General features: G+C 34.3%; 3 protein-coding genes across 3 annotated transcripts in view; all 3 read right to left on the bottom strand.

Moving 5' to 3' along the window:
* LOC113391644 (sorting nexin-32) overlaps window positions 1-19,426 on the bottom strand; it is a 134,965-nt gene that overhangs the window by 67,040 nt on the left and 48,499 nt on the right. The window lies entirely within an intron of this gene.
* Window positions 128-10,542, bottom strand: LOC113391623 (DNA-binding protein Ets97D). The gene is made up of 11 exons (XM_026627649.2): window positions 10,156-10,542; window positions 8,578-8,676; window positions 8,034-8,161; window positions 7,330-7,483; window positions 6,709-6,850; window positions 5,932-6,057; window positions 4,930-5,003; window positions 4,024-4,106; window positions 3,080-3,218; window positions 1,721-1,874; window positions 128-635 (listed from the first exon to the last, which is right to left on the bottom strand). Exons 1-11 carry the CDS (start codon window positions 10,301-10,303, stop codon window positions 512-514), a joined length of 1,371 nt encoding a protein of 456 aa, XP_026483434.1. The 5' UTR covers window positions 10,304-10,542; the 3' UTR covers window positions 128-511.
* Window positions 11,985-17,472, bottom strand: LOC113391626 (uncharacterized). The gene is made up of 7 exons (XM_064220014.1): window positions 17,227-17,472; window positions 16,476-16,607; window positions 15,349-15,498; window positions 14,529-14,600; window positions 13,914-14,141; window positions 13,065-13,204; window positions 11,985-12,114 (listed from the first exon to the last, which is right to left on the bottom strand). Exons 1-7 carry the CDS (start codon window positions 17,288-17,290, stop codon window positions 11,995-11,997), a joined length of 906 nt encoding a protein of 301 aa, XP_064076084.1. The 5' UTR covers window positions 17,291-17,472; the 3' UTR covers window positions 11,985-11,994.

The raw sequence follows: 19,426 nt of genomic DNA, 5'->3' as shown, positions 1-19,426 counted from the left end.
ATGTTTTCCTTCACCGCCGAGCACGAGATGAATTTTAAACACTGGATTTGAACCCGATATCATCGGTTAAGATGCACGCGTTCTAACCACCGGGCCATTTCGACTCTTATGGTATAAGTTTTATGCATAATGGTTTAGTATACTCAGTTAGGACATTACAAAAGCGTCACCTCGACCCGAATATATCGTTTTAAATATCGTTTTAAATGCGAACCAACTCATCACGTCTACGTCGATTAAATTTTACTAATGATATACGCGTATTATATATATCAGAAAAAGTAAAAGTATTTTAAAGTAAATTTCCCACAGCTGGGCAAAGACGTCCACACAATTCGAGAACATTTTGAGCATAATCCATTAGCTGATGCTCTGGACAAACTCGTCTCACGATGTTTTCCTTCAAGCTTAAGATGACAAAACATAAATTAAATACCATTATATTTAACTGCTCGTCTGGATTTGAACCCGCAACTGGCTCTCAGCTAGTTTGTACATTATATGCAACTAATTATGTCATGGCAACATTATCTTCGGTCAGCTTCGCGTCGTACACCTCTTTGACCAGCTCAGCCAGCTCTCCCGCTCCGTAGCCGAGCAGCTGCCGTAGATCGCACACGAACTTATAGACGAACCTGGAATATCAAATTGACTAATAGGTTATTTGACAATGCGGAAAATAAACTGTCAATTATTGTAATCAGCATATATTATGAGTTTAAAAATGTTTATTTACTAACGAAAGTTGAAAATAATACATAATTAATTTATTCAAAAACCCATAAATAAAAATGCATTTTTTTAAACGTTTGTCACGTGACACAAAATGCTCCCGATTGGTCGGGCTTATGATGACGTCATTTGCTTATTAACCTCGTTTGCCTACTGTATGTGGATTATATGTGCCACAAATTAAAATACAGGCAAGTGACGTCACCGACCCCGTTGCAGCGCCATATTGTCAAAGTAGCGTTTTCGCGCGCTTTTTAAATATGGAATTTTTATTTTGATATTTTAGCAAATATGTACTAGAATTAAAAAAAAAAAAACAACTTTTACTGGGTTCCTTAACCTCTACTAAATAATATAAAATGCATTTTAAAAACCAGTCAAATAGCCTATTGTAGCGTATTTAGGAATAATCCATAAATTGAAACGCGTTAATAATTGTCCATGGTATGATTTGACGTGTGACGAACTTCCGTTCTCGTGTTGCCGCGGCAACGTGTGTATCGTGAGTGCGCCGCGCTTAAAAGTTAGCCAGTGTAACGAACGTATCCTTCTCCTTTCATACAAATAACATCACCCGTCCCTTGGCTTGTGTACTTCAAGTGTATGAAGACCAAGGGAGCTCTCCCGAGAAGAAAGTGTCTTCATGAGCTCGTCCGGATTTCGAAGTAACTTTAATTCCCATTTTTCCTCATCTTAATACTGTCCACTTAGGAGGTAACATTTGTTTGTTTGTATGTAGGCGGTAAACTCCGCAACTAAATTGCAGCTATACATGTGAAACCGGGGTGGATTGATAGTCTCTATATATATAAATCTTCTGTACGTTCATTGAACGGCTGGACCGATTTTGATGTATTTTTTTTTTGTGCGTGTTTTAATCCCTGGATATTTTAAATAGGACTAGGTGGCGCTGCGTTCAGGATGCAGGTTATGAATGTGGTTTGGAGGGGCTGCTGGTTGTGGGAAGTCATATTTATAAACAGTATACCTCTTCCCAGCGACCTTGGCGATCATGTCCCCGTCGTAGTAATACCGGAGCGCCCTCGACAGCTTCTCATAGTTCATCGCCGGCTTGTGCTTCCTCTTGCCCCAGAGACGCGCCACCCGCTCCGGTTCCAGCAACTTGAATTCACCTTCCGTACCTGATATTTATTATAATTTGTGTTAGAACTAGTATAAACCCAAAAAAAAAAATCAGACGTAACGACGGTACCAAAAACACCCAGACCCAAGACAACATAAAAAACTAATGAACTTTTTCTACATCGACTCGGCCGGGAATCGAACCCGGGACCTCGGAGGTCGTCAAAAGAGTATATTCGTGAAGTAATTTTTTTTTTTGATTAATCCTGCCTAGAAATCAATGAATACCAAGTCCACGCTTTTTAATCTTGTATTGAGTAATATGTCTTATTTATTAAAAAAAAATATTTGATATGAGAATTATTTTTTTAAACGGGCCAAGTGAAAATTTTTGGAGGACGTAGCTGTATATTTATACAAATTGATGGGATCCGGCGAATATAACTAAATAATAAAATTGGTATACTGAGATTTATTTGTAATCCAGTTAGCACAGTACGACAGTTGACGTAGGAGAGAGTTGATACAATACGACCGAACAGAATTACAATACCGCGTAATAATAACAGAATAATATATATTTGACGACCTCCGTGGTCGAGTAGTGTCTCCACCGGTTTTCATGGGTACACCACTCCGAGGTCCCGAGTCGATGTAGAAAATGTTCCATAATTTTCTATGTTGTCTTGGGTCTGGGTATTTTTGGTGCCGTCGTTACGTCTGATTCTCCATAACACAAGTGCTTTAGCTACTCACATTGGGATCAGAGTAATGTATGCGATGTTGTCCAATATTTATATATTTATAATTCTATAAGGATCAATCTGTCTCTTCAAGTATTGAACCTAAATATCTGTTAAATTCGGTCAGAGCATTTTATACAATGGTGACTCTAAATGATTGATACAATATAAAATGTCTCGTTGGTCTTTGCTAGATATAAGGCTATTGAACCTGAGGTACAGGGTTGTGTATGTGTTTGTGTACATGTATGTGATGTTGTCCAATATTTATTTATTATTTATTTGCTCTATAATTAAAATGGTGGAAGAGTGACTACTAAGTTTCTTGCCGGTTCAACTCTGTTTCAAGTCAACACTGTAACATGGTTCAAGCTTTTAATCCAGCTTATGTATATAAAGCAACCCACATAGGAGCAGCGTGTTGTCGTGGTATCCTTCTAAACATCTCCCCAGAAAAGGGGTCTTTAGACAAACAGAGAGACATATACAGGCTGATCCTTTTTCTTAACATTAGGGCTCACCGTGCCATCTTATGACGTCGAAATATTCAGCGCTGGTCAGCAACTCCAGCAGGAACTGCCACAGTTGTATCTGACCATTGTTTCCGTTCCTGGACGTGACGTACGGGCATACGTCTTCGTCTGACGGTCGAATTATTAACTGTTGATAAACAGAAAACTTTATATGAACAATTTGGTACTGTTGTAAAAACAAATATAATTTTAGTATATGTTTTGTTGTCTGTACTTATAAAAGAATAACATTGTGCCTCAATAATATATTAAATAAATTAATCGTTTTTTCCTAACAGCATAAATAATACAAATCACAGGAGACAAACAAACAATTTTTAATTGTTGGTAGTGCTTCGAGCAAGCCCTTCTGGGTAGGTACCATCCACGCATCGGGTATTCTAGCGCCAAACACCAGTACTTAGTACTAGGTTCCGGCTTGAAAGGTGAGTGAGTAAGTGTAACTACAAGGCTCATAGGACGTAATATTTTAGTTCCCAAGGTTGGTAGCGAATCGGCGATGGAAGGAATGCTTAATATTCCTTACAGCTCTAATGTCTATGGACGGTGGTGACCACCTTTTATTACAAAAAAACAAATTCGACCTCGAATTGGCGCCATATCGGCCGACATCTTCCGTAGTATATTAATTTATTTGATTTGACACACCAACAAACCTCCTTAATCCTCAAACACACTACAGGTCATAAATACACGTCACCACAGATAATATATCATCACTAACATATATGCACAACACAAAATATTTCAAAGATTCCAAATGACAAAAAAAATAGCAAAAAAACACAACAAAAATAATAATCAAAATTATAAAATATTCACGAATGATTTTTTTTTTAAATTGCATTTTAATTTTGGATCTAAAATCCAAGTGAAGAAGTACTGTTTTGTCTATGACCATGAATTAATTATATATAGATATATGAGATTACCTGTTTCGGTTTTTTCTTGATAGCAGACTGTGGCATTTCTAGGACATCCTTAACCGACGTCTGTTCGTCGTTCTGAACAACCGCTGTAAATACATTATTAAATATATTAATATAGATGTAATTAAACTGTCGGGAAGGATTAACTACTGAGTTTCTCGCCGGTTCTTCTCATTAGAATATATATTCAGCATATTGTATAAAAATATTTGTATCGCGTTAAAATGGCGATTCAAAAGTGCTTGAAAGAAGTCTCTTGGAATGGAATATGTAGTGATTTAATTAAAATACAATACATACATTACAAAAACAGTATAGAGAAGTAGAATTTGATACATTTAATTTTTCGCATACAGCAGACGAAAAAAATCCGCTACTTAGATATACAATGTGCCTGTGACGTCAACGTATTAAATGATACCCTAAATAATATAAGCCTTTTAAGACCAAACACAAAAAAAAAAAAAACAATCAAATACATAAATGAATCACAGGCCTTTTTAACTTACGACCAAGATAGATCAAACGTTACCGTTCCGAAATCGAAATATTAATTCCCAAAATTATGAACCCAAAGTAACGGCTGGAGTCAAAGGGGTCAACCTTGTGCGGGACGTCGCGTCGCGCGGCGTGGCCGTCTTTACAGGTTGTTGAACTCAATTTTCAAATGGTGTTTTAATTTCCGCATGGAACTATTTTTAGTATTCGTCTATTTGTTTTATATGAACGATTATTAACCGTCGTTTCATATAATGTCACGACGTCATATGTTTTAAACGAATTGAGTACCTTCTTCTACTTTGAAGTCGGTTAAAAATTAAGATGATGTTTCTGTCACACGGAATTGTAGTTTCATTTTAATATTAAATACATAGTATATTCCATCACATTCCAATAAAACGAACTTACCTATAAATTTACATTTCCTTAGCAACTCGAAGTGTGTCCAGAATAAGTCCCCTGGGTCAGAAGGTACTTTTTCTCTGCAAACAAAATTACGTATAAATGGTATGAGCCAAAATAAATTAAAAAGAAAATTAATCATCTGTATAAAAAGTATGAGCCACAATGTATTTTTTAAATAATATCTTTATTCAATCTGTGAGCCAAAATAACATTTATTTGAATACACTCAATTCAACGTATGAGCCGAGATGTATATATTTAAGAATTAAATTTAAATTATTTTGGATATATTTACATAATGTTGTTGTAAGATAAATAATCTTTAAATATATTTTATACATCAAAATATTTGGTAATTAAATGTATATTAATATTATAAAGAGGTAACATGTGTTTGTTTGTTTGTTTGTTTGTAGGGTGTAATCTCAGGTACTAATGATCCAATTCCAAAAATATTTCACTGGTAGAAAACTATATTATTCCTGAGTGCTATACGGTACAAATTATATTTATATCATAAAAAAATCTTTATTAATTAATTGCAAATGTTCGAAGCTGAGTCAGTTAGCTAGTTCTAAATTATTGTATATTATATAAACAACATATACTCTATTCCAACCAAAACATGAAAAAAGCCTAATAAACAACATTTGTCAGCAGGTTGACGCGATATCATTGGTCGAGAGCTTGATTAATCTATGATATTCACTATGGATTTGCGAAAAAGTGCGTTATGAACGTCGACGAAACTGTTATCGGTTAATTTTGAAAGTAAAATTAAAGTGGAAATAAGTAGTTAAGTGTTATATTATAAATAAAGGTATATTATTAGTATTAGTGCACAATATAGCTGAGCTGAGCAATATGGCTGAGCAAATCACATGCAATACTATGAAATCTAAGGTTTGTTTATCTTTTTTCCCAATCAATTGGAATAGGCTATACATACTTGAACCCTGAAAAAATTACAATCATGCAAAGGCAGTCGTGTTTAAAGACACTTACTTGAAATGCAAGTTCGAAAGACTGCAAAGTTCAGGGCCGGGAATCGCCCAATCAGACAAGCGTACTCCTCGGAGATTGAACTGACGAACCGCCCACTGGATCCAAAGCTTCACATGTTGCACAGACCTGGATGTAGGTAAGTACTATTCAAGTAGGCTTTTTACAAGAACTTCTGAGCCATTTTACAAAATTGTATTCAATATAAAAAAAACACCTTTGAAATGTAGACTCGACTGAATAGAACCGGCAAGAAACACAGTAGTTGCTCTTTTCAAACAATTAGATTACAATGTTATGTTAGTTAAATAGAATTTCACATATATAGATATTCTACCGCCACGCAACAGTACTCAGTATTGTTGTGTTCCGGTTTGACGGATGAGTGAGCCAGTGTAACTACAGGCACAACGGACATAACATCTTAGTACCTAATGTTGGTGGCGTATTGGCGATGGAAGGAATGGTTAATATTTATTACAGCGTCATTGTCTATGGGTAGTGGTGACCACTTACCATCAGGTGGCCTATATGCTCGTCCGCAAACCTACACCATAAAAAAAAACCCAACGTAAAGGTCATTACTGGGATTTTTTCGACTGGTAATACCGATAACTTTATACTGGCTTGCGCAAATAGTTAACCTTCTTTGAGAATAACCGTCGTGTCCGAAATCGGTCAAGAGGGCCTTATTGTGTCGTCTTGCAGTACCGAATGTCAAAATTATTGAAAATAGCAATAACACAGTAGTCAAAATCGAAAACATTTATTCTGGCTCACCACTCAGCCGGATCATCCGGTATTCTGGCTCGGCTGTGATCGGTGCGGAAGTTAGCGTCTACCACCCATTTAACAGCAGCTGCGTGGGGCTGTTCCACTTCCGCCTGAGGCTCCGGAGCTTGAGGGACCAGCTCTTCCATATCTGTAACGAGTCTTCACTTCATCATCCTCATTTATAGCTAGCATAGCTGGTAGATATGTTCGACCACCATACGGATCATTGAGGGTAGTAAATGGCAGAGAAGATGGTAATATTAATATGCTCTGGTTTACTCAACTCTTTCTTGATTTATATTTTCTTTATGTATTTGGTAAGTCTACTTAGCCGAAATGACCCAGTGGTTAGAACACGTGCATCTTAACCGATGATTGCGGTAAGGCAGGCAAGCATCACTGAATTTTCATATCCTTAATTCGTATTTATAATTCATCTCGTACTCGTTGAAGGAAAATATCGTGAGGCAACCTGCATGTGTCTAATTTCAACGAAATCCTGCCACATATGTATCCAGCAATTCCCATTGGAGCAGCGTGGTGGAAGCTCCGACCCTTCTTCAAAGGGACAGGAAGTCTTGGCTCATCAGTGTGACATTTACAGGCAGATACCATAAGTCAACTTACACTCTTCGTCTTGCGGGAGCTGCAAAAGCTCCTCATCAGGTTTAAGCACATCCATTATATTGATTTTCTTCTGGAAGGATCGTATTTGTATATTAACTTGGACGACACCAGAACCACGTATACATTGCTCGACTAGAGTCTTATGGTTTTCTAACTGAAAAAAAAAAATACGTTTGTCCTGTCTGACTATCGAGTCTAAAAAGCTGAAATTTGGCAGATAAGTTTATTTTAAAAAATAAGTATCCGCTAAGAATTATATTTGTTTTATGAACTATAACCGCACGAAGTCGGCAAGGCTGAGGACGTTAATTTAAAGTAAAAGACTTACTCGGTGCGAAGATATTATGCGATCACTAGACTGAAGAAAATTCGTCATTATATTTAGTCGAGATCTGGAATAATCTATGATATTCATGAAAAATTGGGATTTAAAATTTCAGCGAAGTATAACTAATGTGTTAAAAAGTGGAATATTTATGGAATTAAGCATGAAATGAGATGCAGATGGGTATGGGAAAAAAGACTATCAATAGGTGGATTATCTGATACGATTCAAAAGAATTCAGGCAAAGAACCAACCACCCGACGTGGTATCCGAGGCTTGGGACTGTGTACACTGGCAAATTTTGGAGCTAAAATTCCGGATTTCGGACTATAGGCTGGTCTAGTAATAATGAGTCAATATTTAGGCAATTTTTTCATACCATTTTAGCATCTTGCAGCCAGAATGTGTAGTCGGATAGATCGGTGTTGAGGCGTCTCTCCAGCATCGATTTCAAGCGGGACAGCCTCGTCCTTATGTCCATTAGTTGAACTACTTCTATCAGCTCCTCTGAAATATTTTACAACGTCAATTTTAAAATCTTTATTAAATGTAGCTTTAGTTGTTGATATTCAAAGTTAAAATTATCATGTTCTGGTTTGAAGGGTGAGTGAGCCAGTGTAATTACAGGCACAAGGGACATTTCATCTCAGTTCCCAAGGTTGGTGACACATTGGTGATGTTAAGAATGGTTAATATTTCTTAAAGCACCTATGTCTATGGGCTGTGGTGGCTTAACATTATGGCTCATTTGCCCATCCGCCTAACGTAATCATTAAAAAAAACTAAATCAATATTCACAAAACTTATACTAGAAGGAGCAGCACGTCCCAGAAAAAGTTTTAGTATATAATATTATAAAAAAAACAACTGTTTGTTTCACCTGCTTTAAATAATTCCGTTTGAATATAATTAAAACAGCATACCACTCGAATCTGTGCTCTGCATCGTGTCTTCATCATCATGTGTGTCCATGAAAACAGTCAATGGACCTTCAAGAATTTCCGTGCCGGTTTGCATGAGGCCTGTTCAATATGTAAATATTATTTTATTTATTTGGGAAACAAACAATTTCGGCAACACTTTAAAGGTAAAAAAATATATGAAAAAACCAAAATCAATTAAGTTTCCACTTAACTTACACTCACTATGACAACTTAAAATAAAAACAAAAAGTACCAATAGCTAGTTAAACTTATATATTAATCATGTATGTATATTTGATTGAGAAGTTGTAACTTAGAAACTAGCATTACTGATGTTCCATGAACCTAATTTCAATTTTATAATTCTATGATGTCAGTGTATTAAATTCACAGATTATAATATAATTATTCATTATGTAGTCCTGACCTCACTCAAGGGATTCCAGCCAACTAACCAGGACATACTGAAGTGCACTATCATCATCAAAAGGCTTTAATTGCTTTCCGACGTGTGGGAATACACAAATTTTCAACTTCCAGACTTAGACTACCTCTGATAAGTTTTTTATAAACAAAGCAATCAGTTTCATCGGTCTAACCTGGTTTGAACCCAGTACCTCACAATATTTGGCTTTTTATATAGCCTCTAAACGAATGAGATATTATATAGTTAGTCATATTGAAGAAACAGGCATGAGGTTTTTGTTTTATTACCAATATATTATCCATGAACTCAATAATAGTATAATGACCTTTGGAAAATAAACAGCTTTAAGTTTTTATAAATAAACATAACATTGTTTAAAGTCCGAGGATAAATCTAATTTTTAACGAATATTTTATTCTGATTGTTGAGGTGCTGGAAGGAATATTTTTTGAGGGATTAGCATGGTTTTTATAATTTATTTCCTTGGTATATATTTTTTTTGTACTTCACAAATTTCCCAAGTTTAAGACTATCTTAACAAATCCAATAATGATTGAAGGCAGAATCTCTAGTATTTTTAATTATTGAACACCTCACATATACAGTGAAAACAAAAGAAATAATTCTACAAGATATTAGAAATCCATTTCAGATATTTTTTTTATGTTCGTACACTCTGCTGCGACAAACAAAATTAAAAAAACATTGTTCCCTAAATTTGTCTATGTTCCTACTTATCCTACTGATATAATACACCAGTGTATATAACAATGTGTTCAACAATAGTCTATTATGTTCTTGAATGTATTCGACATTTAAGATTAAAAAAAAATATTTTCAATGCACAAGTTTGTTACACTTTTCATCTAAGTAATTAAAAAGGAAGATAATTATTTATAAGACAATATATATATTAAAAGAAAACTTAAAAATCCATACTTGTTGAATTTGACATATTGTGATAAATTTAATGTACATATTTCCTAAGTTTTCGTATTTAATTTTACATTAGACTTAATTTTATAGATAAAGATAGTAATATTTATATTTCTAAGTTAAGTTTGTATAATATTAATACTAAATATCGATACAATATTCAAGAATATATAATTTTATTGTTGCATTACGAATATCAGGTTTATAGCACTCACCTAGATCGGATTCTGTGACGTATTGCGGTATCACTGATAGAGGATCAGACGTCTCAACACATTCCGTATCCTCTGTGAAGCCATTTTCACTATTTTCCATCTTAATAGCTCGCACATTTAACAAATCATTAATATCTGTAACTTCCATTTTAGACAACAAACAAAATTAGCTTCGCCTACTGATTCGCTGTTAATACATATACTAATAGCGTTACAATCGTTATGAACTATGATAACAAGATAAAAAAAACAATTATGCAGCCAGATAACTTGTTTATAAAGTTAACATAAATATTATTTGAAAATTTTTAGGAAAAGGAAATTGATTAGAGCCACTTCCGCGTGCGCCAAAACGAGATATCATAGACAATTGACATTGACATTTCCTTTATTTAGTGTTGCTGCTTTCGAAAACAGTTTTTTTTTTTATAAATGATACAATAGGGTAAGCAAAATTGTCGCATACAGTTAACACATATGTTGCATACATGCATGATTTGTTATAAATATATTTTATGTAATAAACACATTTTACTGATTCATCTCATTAATTTTAACGAAGATTCAAAATCGCTTGTTAATGCCTACTTGGTTAGAATTAAATTTTAATTTTGATTTTTGAGCTTACTTACCTATAAAGATAATAAAATCGTCATAATCATTAAGCGAATGTTTTAAATTTAATAAACAAATGTAAAATTATATTGAGTTTTTAAAAATAGTTTTGCACCTTTTATAGATATTGTTATTAAACTTTTTTTTTCGAAATATGTACCTTACAAGTTTAAATCTTAAAACCAAAAAACTGATACCGTGAACAACGAAGCCAATACATATTCCCGGTAGTTAATAGTCCCGGTATTACTTTACTTTAATCTATATATATAAAGAGCCGAGATGGCCCAGTGGTTAGAACGCGTGCATCTTAACCGATGATTTCGGGTTCAAACCCAGGCAGGCACCACTGAATTTACATGTGCTTAATTTGTTTATAATTCATCTCGTGCTCGGCGGTGAAGGAAAACATCGTGAGGAAACCTGCATGTGTCTAATTTCAAAGAAATTCTGCCACATGTGTATTCCACCAACCCGCATTGGAGCAGCGTGGTGGAATATGCTCCATACCTTCTCCTCAACGGGAAAGGAGGCCTTAGCCCAGCAGTGGGAAATTTACAGGCTGATTATGTTTTATTATGTAATCTATATATATAGAAACGAAATACACTGATTAATCACGAAATCTCATAAATTACACCATCTACAAACTTGAAATTTGGCAGATAAGTTCCTTATAGGATGTGGACATCCGCTTAGAAGGGGGTAAAACGAGGTTGGAATTTTGTATGAAAGTTATGTTTTTGAAGTAAGAGACTTGAAATTTAAAATTTATCTTTATAGATGGTTTACTAATAATGTATCTTTAGAAACCAAGCCCTTTTGGGGCTAAAACAGGGGTGGTAATTTCTAAGCACAACGATAATTGAAAACAACTAATTAGTATCATTACGAGGGATGTTTTATTATAACAATAAAAGTATTTTAGCGTGGACCGTGCGGACCGAGTCATACATAATAATATTATCAATAAAGATTTATTTGTTTGTTTGTAATAGATAATCCATTAATAACATTAAATTTTATTTCAGTTCCAAAAAGATTCTTACAGTTAAAAACTGAAATAACTGCGGATAAATCCGCGGGCACACCTAGGTTATTCAATTCGCTTTGCTTCACTGGTCGGAACTTAATTCCGAGCGCTCCCTCTGCTTTTATATGCTTAAGTTGTACATATTATGTCAATAAAACAAAGTTTATTATATATCTCTTAAGTGTTTCCATTTATTTTTGCTTTAGAACACCTATGATACGTGTATAGCCTGTTTGATTTAATGTCGGTAGGTCATTTGATATTGAAGTTCCCACATCTAAGTCTGCGTACAGCATTTGATTTTGTATTGGCTAGAAAGAAAATTTGTTGTAAATAATAGGAATAAACATTTAAAAAAGTAACAATAAAAACATAATGATGTATCCTGACCGACTCGGCGACCAATCTTACGAATGACAAAATAACGCAGGACATATTTTATACTTCACAATAGGATATTCAACTATGTTTGAAAAAGTACTTCAAAATGTTGATTTTCCTACTAAATCTGTATGTTTACACATGGTAGAATATCCTATTGTGCGCAAACACCGGTCACACTCGAGGAAGACCAACCTTTGCTCACTTTTGTGCACTATAATAATTATGTCAACACAGGTGCACTGTCTATTCCCGCACTATTATAATCGGTGTGACGGCAAATACGACCTGACTGGAAAGAGTTCAGGCGCAGGACGGACGGTTTTAAATGCTTTCCAAGGCACACAGTTCCAATTTTCAGACATATTATCGGTACTACCCGGAGTTTGAAACCAGCACCTCAGTATTTTTAGCCTTATATCTAGCCAGTACACAAAGGCGTCAAAAAAAACGTAATAATATAACTCTTATTTTTGAGGGGTAGGCTTACTCCAACACACTATTCCAATGATGGATACACATCTGGAATATTTTCATCTCACACATACATGTTATGCTCACGATGGTTTCGATCGCCGCCGAGCACGAGATGATTTATAAGCACAAATTATCACATGAAAATTCTTGGTACTTGACCGGGTTTGAACCCGAAATCTTCGGTTACGATTCACATATTCTAGCAGCTGCATCATCTCGAATCGAAATAAGCGTAAAAATAAATATTTAAAGATTTATTCTCGGGAAACTCCGAGTACAGACATCTCTATTGCTCTTAGATTGAAGCTTTTTTTATGTGGACCATAGACAGCAACCCATTCTTCGTTCCGTTAAGTTACAGTACACAAAGATCGAACTTTTGGTCCAATTTACAAATACTTACATAAGTGTATACGTATTCTTCTTTTGAGATATTTTGTGAGCTTTTCCAACGTTTGATACCCAAATGTATTAAAAAACCACAAACAATTATTGCAATAAGTCCTGCAGACAAATATATAGCAATTTTATGTGATTTACTATCTGAAAATTAAAATTATTAATACACTGTATTATTATCTAATCAAAGACATTATGATGATACCATAGAGAACAACTTTTTAACTAGCTATACGTGGGAATTTTAACATTTACTTATTGATATTTAAATAATAACAACAAAAATGTTTTGACAGGACTTAAAATTTGCTACCCTTCATAACTATATGTTTAAGAAAAAAAAATCTTTGTATTTCTTTTGACAGTTATCAAATCTTAGCCGTAATTTACGTCCGTATTACGAAGTAGATTTTTGACAAATAATAAAAGTGATACTTTTATAAGTAATAAATATTTTGGATCTGAAAGAGAGTACTATATTTAGTCTGGTCAAATAACTTCAGTTTTTTCAATAGAATTGACACTATTTTAAGGGAAAACGTAGGCAACTAAATAATAAATATTATTAGTATCAGTAATATTCTTAGTTTATCAGTGGTTATAAACTGGGCCGAGTAACCATTACAATAAAATTGCGTTGTGGGTAGCATAAATGTATTTTTGGAAGTTACAAAAGGGTCAGGACCAAGAGATGCATTGCGTAAGGGGTCTAATTGCAAGCAGTGTTCTGATGACCTCTTTCCAAAATTGATTTGATCATCGGCGAGGCACTGCCTGGATTAAGATGGACCCGAGACCCAATATGGTTAACCTAGGTTATAAACCTCTGTCTATAAACACTTCTCAACCTTACCGGTAATATTATCAGGATCTTGACATTTAGTACTTATACAACGATCACTAGCACACGTTTTATTTGGACTGCATTCTGATTGATCAGATAATCGGTAACAATTTGGAGGCTTTCCAGTAAAGTTCGAATGACAGGAACATGAGACATCACTGCCAATACTTTTACACTCTGCATTTGGACCACATGAGGAGTTTATACATGGTTTCCTCATATTCATCTTACGTTTATCTGAAAAATGTATTAATGGTAAAAAAACAAGGCGGCATTTCTAGTTCAGGCTGTTGACTTTTGAGGAGTTTATCTTGAGCCAATCCTGATAATCTAAATACCAGAAAAATAAACTATACCTTAAATGTACAACGAACCTTAGGTACTAAGATGTTATGTCCCTAGGGCCTGTAGTTGTGCTCTCACCCTAAAACCGGACCACAATATTGCTGTTAAATGATACGATATATGATGAATTAGGGTAAGGGTGGGTAACCTATCCAGACGGACAAAACCCTACCACCAAGAATTTCTTATTATACAACGATATGAAATATTCATTAAATATCTGAGTACTTAATTCAGAATTATGTACGTATGTTATTTATTTAAATAATTTAAACATACCTCCATCTTCTTCATCTTGAATCCTATGGACCGCAATAATTATTTCGCAAGACTGCAGGCAGACATGTCTATCTGAATTAGAACCAAAGATATATACTAACAAAATATAGACTTTACATATCACGATTTGGTTAATTTAAATTATTTCTGGGTCAAATTATTAAAATATTCGTCAATATTTACATAAATACTGTTTTATCGGAAACTTATCTTTTAAGAGAAATATAATCGTAGATAATCTCTATTAATAAACGATGTTTTTGTGTAAAAACTACTACGAAAATATGAAGCACGATTCGGAGACAGTTTTAGTATATTATAGAAATACACGTTAAACATTTTTCGCCGATGCTTTTGCTTGTTATAATAAAAATGACTGAGGGTTCAAGCCCAGGCAAGTATTTTAGAATTTGCATGTGCTTATGTATCTCGTGCTCAGCGGTTTACGACAACATCGTTAGGAAACCTGCATGTGTATAATTCAATGGTATTGTAGCCCACATTGGAGCACCGTGGTGGATTTAGCTCCAACCTTCTCCTCAATGGGAGAGGAGGCTTTAGCCCAAAAGTAGGACATTAACTGCCTGTTACTTTACTATGTTTGCTTAAAATGGAGGGTATTTAATTTTTTATTATGAAAGTGTTTACCCTGGAGTGTAGAGGTAACTAAAAGTACATCATATCAGTTTGTGTAAACCAACCAAAAACATTTTACTAAACCGATTAACCATATATTAACGCGTTCCTCCAAACTTTCACCCTCTAGCTCCAACAGCGCCATCTATAGAAATTTAAATAAGTAAATTAAATAAATACTTACTATTTATGGGACCACGCGCAAGCTTCAATCCGAAAACAGGTTTTGTTACATTTCTGTTATCTTCAAAGAATATTATTACGTAAAGAACAACTCCATCATAATCGGCCAGCAGATTAAGAGTGAAGTCGAAATTTGTTAAATAATTTTCATCTAAGATAAGAATATATATTTAATTATTTATTACACAATATTAATAAAGTTATTTGTATATTTTTGGGTTGTCAGATTAAATATTTATAGTCTCTAAACGACTAACGGTACGAAACACCAAATCTCAAGATGGCGTCTAACTGATACAAAGGCGTTAAGCGGGTAGTAATAGAGGAATGTAAATGATTGTCGGCAATGGTGATTAATAAAAGAGTATTATATTGTATTGTATTATGCCGATATTTAAAATTGTAGATCTTATCATGCTAACTTTGAAAAAGCATTGTCATCGGAATTTTACCAACATTTAATTTTGATAGGGTAAAAGATAGAGCGTTATCCGACCGGTCCTTCTACACGGAGGCGAGTGCTGACCAGCACTATCTCGGTACATTTAGGAGCTTCACGTCACGGAGATGAAAATGTTAAGATGGATGCACGCAACTCGCTCATCCGAGGTAGGATTGGGATCCGTAACGTAGCGAATAAGCTCCAAGTCCAGTCTGAGATGGTATGTCCAAGTCAAGCGTCGATTTAAAAACGATGTCAGCAGAAAGTGCCTTAATGGCACTGAAAGAAGTGATGGCCGGATGTCGTGAAACAGGACACGAGAGCCAATGGACTTACACAAGATGACGTTAAAGACCGTACAGAGCTTAATTGGAAGGCAAACCCTGTCTATAGCCGGGAAGAAGAGGAAGGTAATAGGAAGTAATTATATTACAGCGGCAAGATTTGACCAGAATAAACTGATCTTTTTTTTGTGTATGACGGCGGATGGGTATTTGAGCCAGCTTTTGGTAAATGGTCATCAATGCCCATAGACATTTCTTACAGTCACCAAACTTTGGAACTAAGATGTTACATCTATTGTGCCTGTAGTCACACTGGCTCACTCGCCTTTCAAACCGGAACATAACAGTACTAAGTGTTGCTGTTTAGCGGTAAAATGTTGCAAGTTAAATAAAAATACTTACTTGAGTAAAATAGGGTCGCATTTTTGTAACTGGTTGTATTTCTCAGAGTGATTAATACAGTCATGGTGTCACTTCCATTGTATTCAATTGTCTGGTTTCCAAATACCTTACGATATTTACTTCTTACACGACCTAAAAATAAGAAAAGTCTAGTCTATGAATCGCTTAAAACAAATTAATATAGCTTCAGGGCCGGATTTAGAGGAGGGCAACCGGGGCAACTGCCCTGGGGCTTCCATGAGTCCACAAGAGATTCACATAAATCCGGCTAGTTAACAATTTTAATATAATATGTTTAGTTATTAAGATATTACCAACTGTTTTAAAACCTTACTGACAGAAATGGAAGTGATCGAATTCATTTTTAAAATAAGAATTAAGTGCCTCCACTCCTTTTAGTGCCTCAAGACTTAAAATCCGTTCATACATAGACTATTCCAATTGAAGGTATAAAGAAAAATAAACCTTAATTATATATTCGCAGTACTAAACCAGTTATTGCTTGATTTTTGAAATCATTAAGTTTTTACATTAAGTCCACGAAATATAAAATATCTTTCGTGACAAACAACGTTACAAAACTTTGTTTGGTTAAACATTCGGTAAACAAACTTTAAGGTTTAAATATTTTTCTGTCATTCGAAATGATGAGCATTTTCAGTCACTCTCAAAAATGTTTTTAAATTAACCCGTATGTATATATTAAAAGTATATATTTTTTTGTGTTTTTTAAAAGTATATATGAACTTACCATTATAGAATAGAATTACAGAGTATACCAAACAAATAATCCAAAAATCACTGATAAATTGCATTTTTTTTAATAATAGAACTGAGGTGTTCGTTTTAAAATATATTAATTGATGGCACTACGCTTAGAAGTAAAGCTATTTAAAGACAAACTCATAGTCACAATGAAAAACAATTGCGAAACTACGGAATGTGATTATTGATATTACTAAATATAACATTTAACGAATACACTTATCAAAATGGCGTATCACTGTAAGTCGGTTGTCAATTTCACGAGTGAAACACGCAATCTATAGAATATTACTTAAGTTATTCACAAATTGAATATGGCACGAGGAAAATGTTTATTAATATAAATATAGTGTTATCTAGACCACAACGTCTTCAAAGGTTGTATTACCAACGGGATAACTTACAGTTTTTCCGGGAAAAAATGAAGTGTATACTGCATACTAGACAAGCTGCTTAAAATTAAAATTGTGTCACAGAGGCGGAAAAGGGAAAGAAAGCGGCGGGAAAGTTAGGTTAGGCGAGACGACCGCGCAATGTATCACAATTTTTCAACTTTTTCGGTTTGTCTCTGAGAGTTTGAAGTGAAATTATTTGATTCGATAATGGTCATTTTTGTAATGGTATTAAGAATATTAGATAATCATTATAACAAGCTATAATAATTTTGGTTAGAACCAAGAAGAAAAACAAAAGTCTATCAAATACTTACATGAGAAAATTTATGCTGTCAGAAGAGATATTTATCTGAGAATATTTTTTACAGTAACAAAAGCAATTTGGCATTTTTATAAAATTAGTACTATTTAAAAGAATTTCGTGAAAATAAATTAATTTTTTAACTTAACTAAATGAGTTGTGGTCAATTGACCGTAACGTTGTTCGCAAAAACTTAGTACCGGACAGCGCGTCTGCCGTCTAGTAGTAACCATATAATTCAATGGAAAAATAGTTAGCAACGTAAAGTAACCTCACTTTCCAACCTGTCACCAAAATATAAGTAAATGTTGCGATGCTTGGCTAAGGCAGTTCTTCTTGAGGGGATTTCATAATTCCACCATGCTGCTCCAATTCAAGTATAGCATTTTGGCGCTTTTGTCACGTTATTTTTCTTTATCGTTGGGCACCAGATAAGAAGTGGTCACCACTTACCATCAGACATTGGCGCTGTAAAAATATTAACCATTCCTTACATCGCCACTGCGCCAACAACACTGAAAACTAAAATGTTATGTTGTACCTGTAGTCTCACTGGTAAGTAAGTCAGTGAAGTTCAAACCGAAACACAACAATACTAAGTATTGCTGTGTGGCGGTAGAATATGCAATGAACGGGTGGTACATAACCCTACCACTTAGAGACGTGCACATACACTGAGAACGTGCATAATAAACACAAATTAAACCTGAAATTAGAATTAATTGGATCATCCTTCATTTGGAAGCTTTTCAGTTTATATACTGGTGTAGCTTACCAAATCCTAAATGAACTAATTCGGAACGGAGTTTCTTTATCTTTATGTTAAGTTTTTATCCCTTAACCACTTATCATCATGAATCGTGTAATTTTACATATATTTTTCATTCAAAATTGGAACTTAGTTAATAAAACCTTATCAAGCAATATAAACCAACTAATGAACACACCTTCACATTTATAGTAATATATCCACTTGTGTTGCGTCTTTTGATTTTTACATATTTATTTGGCGGTGAGGCTTTTTGTAATCTTGATTGGTAGGTACTACCCACTACTTATATATTCAAATTCCGCCAAACAGCAATACTTTATAATGTTACGTTCCGTTGTGAGGGAAGAGTGAGGTAGTATTACCTAAGACACGAGATTCATAACAAGTTATTTTCCGAGGAAGAGCATTGACGGCGTAAATCAAATCCGAATAATTTAGTCAATATAAAGGTTTTTCAGAGAACCAATTTTGCAAAATAAGTCGATAAAAAAACGGTCCAGCGAATGCATTTCATACAAACGCTGCCTTGACGGTATGATATGTATATGAGAGCTTTGGATAAAATAGTTGTAGAGCTTAAACAGTCAAAAACTTCTGCGATAATATAAATCAATGAGTTGCGATATTTCACAAATTAATAAAATATGACTGAAATATATTATTAAAATTGATTTTAATGTGTAATTTATGTAAGTAATGTTAAATTATTAACAAAATA

The sequence above is a fragment of the Vanessa tameamea genome, chromosome 30, assembly GCF_037043105.1.
Source record: "Vanessa tameamea isolate UH-Manoa-2023 chromosome 30, ilVanTame1 primary haplotype, whole genome shotgun sequence".
Lineage (NCBI taxonomy): Eukaryota > Metazoa > Arthropoda > Insecta > Lepidoptera > Nymphalidae > Vanessa > Vanessa tameamea.
Note: the sequence above shows the minus strand (reverse complement) of the source record. Positions and strands in the feature narration are given on the sequence as shown.